The sequence below is a fragment of the Bison bison genome, unplaced genomic scaffold (assembly GCF_000754665.1).
Source record: "Bison bison bison isolate TAMUID 2011002044 unplaced genomic scaffold, Bison_UMD1.0 scf7180017864485, whole genome shotgun sequence".
Taxonomy (NCBI): Eukaryota; Metazoa; Chordata; class Mammalia; order Artiodactyla; family Bovidae; genus Bison; species Bison bison.
In genome coordinates, this window is record NW_011495045.1 from 5195258 (window position 1) to 5203212 (window position 7955).

The following is a 7955-nucleotide window of genomic DNA, read 5'->3' on the forward strand; positions in this document are numbered from 1 at the left end:
ATTTTTACATGAAATCCAAAATAACATTATGGAATATATAAGGCAGAAACAAAAAAGTCTAGACAGGACTGAGACTCAGATTAGTAGTAAGAAAGCTTAAAAAATCATGGTTTAAAAAGGAAAGATATGAAATCAAATAACAGTTATGACCAAGCAAGTGATCCAGCATAAAGAGTTGGTATCCCCGAAATGGACAAAGAAAGCATTCAAATATAGTATTGCAAAAGATTGCTTTAGAAAAATTAAAATCTACAGATCAGAAAGAGGCACAATGCTTCAGGAAAAGTACGATACAGAATGAATGACTGAGACAGACTCCAAGTACAGAGAAAGAGTTTTTCAGACTATCAGGCAAAGGGAGTCACCTACAAAAATAAATGCACATGTTTCTGTGAGTGGTGGGGAGTTGCAGAAATCAGGCAGCTCTCAGGTTTCTCCATGGCGGTGTATAATGCCACAATCATCAGATTGGAGTGATGGCTATGAAGCTACAAGGGAACGAAAACATGACCTAAGATTTTTTTTTAATTATGTATTTATATTTTGGTTGCACCGGGCCTTCATTGCTGCATGTGGGCTTTCTTTAGTTGTGGCAAGTGGGAGCTATTCTTGCTTGCACTTCATGGGCTTCTCATTGTGGTGACTTTTGTTGCAGAGCACAGGCTCTAGACACACAGGCTTCAGTAGCTGAAGCACACGGGCTCCAGAGCACAGGCTCAGTGATGGTGGCGCACAGACTTAGTTGGTCTGCAGCATGTGGGATCTTCCGGGACCAGGGATCAAATCCATGCCCCATGCATTGGCAGGCAGACTCCTATCCACTGTACCATCAAGGAAGTCCATGACCTAAGATTTTAATACTCAGACAAGTTGTCCTTCAAGTATAAAAGAACAAAGAACCTCAGGCATAAATAACCCCCCAAATAGAACACCTATGAGTCACCTGTGAAAAAGTTGCTTAACAATAAAATGCAGTTAATCAAAGATGAATCAAAAGAGATTTCACATATAGAAAAGACTGATGAGCATTTATTGAATCAGTTGAAATATACAACTAAGCAAAAACACCTGTGGAGAATAATTATTCCAGGAGAGAACATAAAGGTTAAATCTTGACATTAAAAAGTGTCATATTTGAAAGCTGCCAAGAGTAAAAAAAGTTCCCATTACAAGAAAAAAAAGAAGTACTTAGGCTGACAGTTAACTAGACTTATTGTGATAGTCATTTCACAATGTATATAAATAGTAAATCATGTTGTACAAATGAAACTAATAATATTATATGTCAATTATACCTCAATTTTTAAAGTGACATGGAAAATAAGGGGCAAGGAAAAAATGAAGAATGCTAATTTCTGCAGCTTTCATAGCAACAAATAAGCAATACAATATTTTTTTTCGAAGTTTTAAAGACTATTCTGGCCTTCTGGTGTTTCTTTTTTTAAAACCATAATAGAAATCTTTCAAAAAATAAAATACTTTGTGGTAGACAATCATATGAATATTTCAACAGCTTCAGTTTCACTTTAGGTTTCGTTGTTTTTCTAAGATCAAGTAAAATTAAATCCAAATATCTAACAAATAGCTCATGTAGTATAGTTTTCTTGTTAAATTGTCTGTATATCAATTCTTACATTTATATGTATATTAAGAATGACTGGAAAGATGGTCATCATTTAATGTTAACAATGGTAATTTCTGGTTGGTGGGAGGGATTTTTATTTCCTTGGTATTTGTATTTCCTGCTTCACTTGAATTCTTCATAATGAGAGCACTCATTTATAGCACTCACAAAATGCCATAACTAAGGCTACTAAGAGGCTTAGTAATAAACCAAATGTTTTAAAGGGAGTTTTGTATTTTAAAATGTAATTTTCAAAGATGCTCTAATTGACCTTATGAAACAGAAGAGTTATGGCAGATAAAAGAATAGAACCAGAATACTATTCACATATTGTGAGGATCACTCTTCCCTAAATGAAGGTCTACTTTTTTTTTAATGGCTAATGAAAAACAAGAACTTTTAAAAACTTTCTTGCAACAGACTCAACTAGGAAGGTATTAAAAACACAGCACATTTATTTAAACTGTTACTTTTGATAATTCATTGACTCTTATGACAGGTCAGTATCTTCATTCTATTACCTTATAGGGTACATTCATTAGTGTTACATAAAATTTCAAGTAAAATTAAACAATTAAAAGTACAGTTAAGAACATAGTCGATCTGCATGAGAGGATTCACCATCATGTACCCTAGTCCCTAATGCAGTTATTTTTTCTGTTTCCTGGGCCTCTCCAGCTTAGACTCATTTTCATTTCAGAGAATATAAAAGTGGCTCCACTGAGCTCTCGCCCATGAGGGCCCAGCCGCTGCATATCAGTGTGTGTTGACCCAGTGGTACCTGTCCACCCGGTGCCCAGCAGTAGGCCTGTGGCCTTTAGGGGTCTTATGCAACGCATGATAAGCATTTCCTAGGAGGCCCATCCGGCCATCCCTCATATTCTTTTTTCGGGGAATTCGGAACCAAGATTGAAAGGGCTGTTTCAAGTTTTCAACCTGGGGAGAAAATAAAAAGGACCATGATGATTTGCTAATCATCTAATAAGCCAGCTTTAAGGATTAACTATAAATGCATAACTCACAGGTATTAAAACTTTTAAAAGCATAGCAAATACAAACATACAGAAATCAAGTTAATTATCATCTTTGGAAAATTGACTTGATGGAGGTTATGAAATAAGTCACTTCATGTCTTTTAACAAAATTCTTTACTCCAACTAAAACTTTTAAAAACACATGTATTCAGATTAGTATATATTCTGTATTCTCACCTATCCAACCCCCACCTCACTCAATCCAAACTGTTTAATCACAATCTCTGGGGCTGAGGTGTAGAAACACCCATCTTAAACATTCCAGATGGCCAATACAAATGTTTTGCAGACCACACTTTGGAAGGACATTGCTCTGAAAGAATATAGCTGACTACAGATCTGATCCTTAGATGAAGATGATCTTTCTAAGGATCAGAATAGAATTAAGGGCAAATATTTCACTACATCATTTAAAACTTATATATTTATAGAGGCTTCCCACCTAGCTCAGTAGGTAAAGAATTTGCCTGCAACGCAGAAGACCCTGGTTCAATTCCTGGCTTGGGAAGATTCCCTAGAGAAGGGATAGGCTACCCACTCCAGTATTCCTGGACTTCCCTTGTAGCTTAGCTGGTAAAGAATCCGCCTGCAATGTGGGAGACCTGGGTTCGATCCCTGGGTTGGGAAGATCCCCTGGAGAAGGGAAAGGCTACCCACTCCAGTATTCTGGCCTGGATAATTCCATGGACTATGGAGTTGCAAAGAGTCAGACATGACTGAAAGACTTTCACTTTCACATATAGAACTAAATGCTATGCTATGCTAAGTCACTTCAGTCGTGTCCGACTCTGTGCGACCCCATAAATGGCAGCCCACCAGGCTCCCCGTCCCTGGGATTCTCCAGGCAAGAACACTGGAGTGAGTTGCCATTTCCTTCTCCAGTGCATGGAAGTGAAAAGTGAAAGTGAAGTCGCTCAGCCATGTCCGACTCCTAGCAACCCCATGGACTTCAGCCTACCAGGCTCCTCTGTCCTGGGATTTTCCAGGCAAGAGTACTGGAGTGGGGTGCCATTGCCTTCTCTGATAGAACTAAATACAAACAATATATATAATTTAGAAAACTAAACAAGCTAGGGGAAAAAAAATTGCCAGTAATATGACCAGGGGTTAGAGGGGTTGAACCTGTGTCTCTTATGTCCCCTGCATTAGCACTTTCTTATGTCTCCTTAATTAGCAGTTGGGTTCTTTACCACTAGCGCCAGCTGGGAAGCCCCAAAAATATTCCTAACCCTTGAAAAGCCTGTAACAACACATTAGGACCTCAAATGATAAATGGGTGAAGAAAAAATTCATTAGATAGTACCTACAACATTTAGGTACATGGAGTTTTTGTTTTAATGTTTAATTTAATTAGTAATATAATCAATATTGTAATAGTCAAAGCTATGTTTTTTTCATGTAGTCATGTATGGATGTGAGAGCTGGACAATAAAAACAACTGAGCGCCAAAGAATTGATGCCTTCAAACGGTGGTGCTGGAGAAGACTCGAGAGTCCCTTGGACTGCGGGGAGATCCAACCAGTCAATCCTAAAGGAAATCAACCCCCGAATATTCACTGGAAGGACAGATGCTGAAGCTAAAACTCCAATACTTGTGGCCACCTAATGCAAAGAACTGACTCATTGGAAAAGACCCTGATGCTGGGAAAGATTGAAGACAGGAGGAGAAGGGGATGACAGAGGATGAGATGGTTGGATGGCATCACCGACTCAACAGACATGAGTTTGACCAAACTCAGGGAAATAGTGAAGGGCAGGGAAGGTTGGCATGCTTCAGTCCATGGGGTTGCAAGGAATCAGACATGACTGAGCGTCAGAACAACATAATTAATAAAATGCTATTGTTCAAGGAGAATATCCAATCTTAGGGAAAATGATAAAACAAACACTTTCACATAGAGCTAGTGAGACTACAAATAAAGACATCTTTTTAGAAAGTACTTTGCCATGGGTTAACTTGTAAAATGCCCATACTCAATGACCTAATAATTCCATGTCTGAGAACCAAATCAAGAAACAATTTACGATTCAGACATCTCTGTAAAAATTAGCTTTTTTAATACCACAACAATGTGAAAGCAACCTAGATGTCTGCCAATAATTTGTTAGCTAAATAAACTATAAGGGAAGCAAGTGGTTTAAAGTGTTAAATAGTTAAATTGCTTTAACATGTCCACACATAAGTGGTTAAGAAAACAAATTACATACAAAGTGTCAGAGATTCTCCCTAAATCAGTGTTTTTTCAACTGTAAGTTGTCACCATTAGTGGGTCATAAAATCAATTTAAATGGTTGATATTAATTTAATTTATCAAAGATTTGAGGCATTGTGCCTAGTATGTCATGAAACCTATTTCCAATATATAGATATGCATATCCTCCTATGATCATGATTGTGACTTAAAAAATAAAAAATGTTTGTTGGGTTTTTTTTTTTGAAAACTGCTCTGGTGGTGGAGTCACAGCTCTTTGATCATCGCTTAATATTCCAAATGTTCTAGCGGTGGTATGTTATTTTCCATTGTCAAAAACTACTAATTTTAATATCTAATTCTGAAAGAATTTAGGTGAAAGGAAGTTTGTGTTGTGTTGTGCTTAGTCGCTCAGTCATGTCTGACACTTTGCGACCTATGACTATAGCCTGCCAGGCTCCTCTGTCCGTGGGGATTCTCCAGGCAAGAATACTAGAGTGGGTTGCCAGGCCCTCCTCCAGGGGATCCTCCCAACCCAGGGACTGAAGCCAGGTCTGTTTCATTGCAGGCAGATCCTTTACCGTCTGAACCACGAGTGAAGCCCAAAAGAAAATTTACATATGTTCAAATACTATATGGAGAAATTCGACTAGAAAAGATGGTGTATATCCTGAGCACTCAGCCAAGTTGAGGGAATAAAAAGAGAGAAAGAAGAAAAAAATAGAAAAGTTTTGCAGCAAAAGAGACACTGATGTATAGAACAGTCTTATGGACTCTGTGGGAGAGGGAGAGGGTGGGAAGATTTGAGAAAATGACATTTAAACATGTAAAATATCATGTAAGAAACGAGTTGCCAGTCCAGGTTCAATGCACGATACTGGATGCTTGGGGCTGGTGCACTGAGATGACCCAGAGGGATGGTATGGGGAGGGAGGAGGGAGGAGGGTTCAGGATGGGGAACACATGTATACCTGTGGCGGATTCATTTTGATATTTGGCAAAACTAATACAATTATGTAAAGTTTTAAAATAAAATTAAAAAAAAAAGAAAAGTTTTGCCAGAATATCATTATTGTGATTTAAATCTTCATAATTTGTTTTTCCATGTTTTCCAATTATTTTGTTTCTTTGCTTTTACAGTGAGTGTACTCTTTTTTTTTTTTTTCCCCTATTTTAATTCTAAAAAGTGGGCTTCCCTGGTGGCTCAGGGGTGAAGAATCTGCCTGCAGTGCAGGAGACACCCGTATGATCCCTGGTCTAAGAAGATTCCAGGTGCCTGGGGGAAGCTAAGCCCCTGCATCACAACTACTGAGCCTGTGCTCTAGAGCCTGGGAGCTGCAACTATTGAGCCCATGTGTACAGCTACTGAAGCCCAAACACTCTAGAGAGTGTGCTCCAAAACAAGAGGAGTCACCGCAGTGAGAAGCCCGCGCACCACTCCCAGCACTAGAGAAAAACCTGCGTGGCAACAAAGACCCAACACAAATAAATAAATACAATTATATTTTAAAAGAAGGAAAAACTACAGAGGAGAAATGGAAACACTTTACCTGATAAATACTCTTTGGATTGCTGACTTTAGGAATTATCTGAGGTTCTTTGTTACAACTGTCTTCATCAGAGGAAGCGCCGGAGGAGTAGTCTAACGTGGCTCTATTAACAGCATCACTGATTTGTTGGGATAATTTCCATTCCTCCCATCTGCCTTTGAAAGAAGCAATTGTAAATGGATGATTTTTCTCACCATACCTAAGAAAGAAAGGAAAATAATGCATTCATTAGGGACTCAAATTCTCACAGGTTTTTATTTCTAATCTTTTCTGGAAATAGCTCAGTAACTTACAAGAAGAGTTACTTGAAAACAACAACAACAAATTGTGAGAATTAGGCCAAGAATTAGTAGCAAGACCCTGAGCTTACCTTCTCTCCTGAGCACACCAAGATTACAACTATTTAGACAGCAGTTATTGATGACAGACTGAAATCTAGCAGAAAAGATCTTCTACAATTAAAGTGATAAAGAAGGAACCACAAAGAGACAGGTAAGAGGAGTGGAGTACAGTCCAGACGCATCCCTGCAGGTGGGCAACGCACAAACAGGGGGATAACGACAGCGGTTCTCCCAGAGAGCATTCAGTGGGTGAGCCCCACAGCACACTCCCCAGACCAGAGAGCCAACCCCAGGAAGACAAGCCCCCAGAATGTTTGGCTTTGAAGGCCAGGGTGCTTACTTTCTGGAGAGCCAGATGGCTGTGGGAAACAGAGACACCGCTCTCAAAAGGCCCACACAAAATTTCACATGCTCTGGGACCCAGGGCAGAGGCAGCAGTTTGAAAGGAACCTGCGTCAGACCCACCTGCTGATCTTGAAGAGCCTCCCGCAGAGGCAGGAGGCCGTGGAGCTCACCCTGGGGCCACAGGAAACTGGCATCGGCCATTCCGAGGCGCTCGTTCCACCATACGAACACTGGTGCTGGTGAGGGCCGCTTTGAAGTCCTCCCTCTAGCTGACTAGACCCAGGACCCAGACCTGCCACTAGCCCATCAGCATCAGTGCTGAGCCTCAGCCCAAACACCTGGCCAGGTGGGGAAACAGTCCCACCTACTGTCAGGCATAATGCCCAAAGACTGGAGCCCACAGCCACCCCAGAATACTACACTGTCCACCAGAGGGCGCAGCACCTGGCCCCACACACCAGGGCACCAGCACTAATCCCAGGACCCCCAGGGCCCTGCAAGCAGAGACCTAGGACCCAGCTCTGCCTACCAGTGTTCTGGAACCAACCTCAAGACCTCCTGACCCCTGGGCCCACCTGACAATGAACCAGCACTAACTTGAGGGCCAACTTCACACACCAGTGGACATCAAGACCTCTGGGCCCTGGCCTTACCCACCAATGGGCAGACACCAGCTCTAGGACCACCACAGGCCCACAGCCTACCATGACAGGACCAAGCGCACCCACCAGCAGGCTAACACCAGCTCCAGGATCTCCTGGGCCCAGGCCCCACCCTGGCTCTGAGACACCTTGGATCCCTCAGTCAGCCAATCAGATATCTACCCCACCCACCAATGGGCCAAATCAAGCTTTGGAACACCCTGGACC

The 7955-nt window shown here is 41.1% G+C and overlaps 1 protein-coding gene across 1 annotated transcript in view; it reads right to left on the minus strand.

The window, feature by feature from the left end:
• Nucleotides 1-2380: 2380 nt before the first annotated feature.
• The window catches only part of BTG4 (B-cell translocation gene 4), a 14866-nt gene continuing 9291 nt past the window's right edge, over nucleotides 2381-7955 (minus strand). Inside the window, exons 3-4 of the mRNA XM_010862929.1 lie at nucleotides 6401-6599; nucleotides 2381-2560 (exon numbers count right to left, since the gene is read on the minus strand). Of these exons, the coding sequence (XP_010861231.1) occupies nucleotides 2381-2560; nucleotides 6401-6599 (379 nt within the window). The remainder of the gene's footprint in view (nucleotides 2561-6400; nucleotides 6600-7955) is intronic.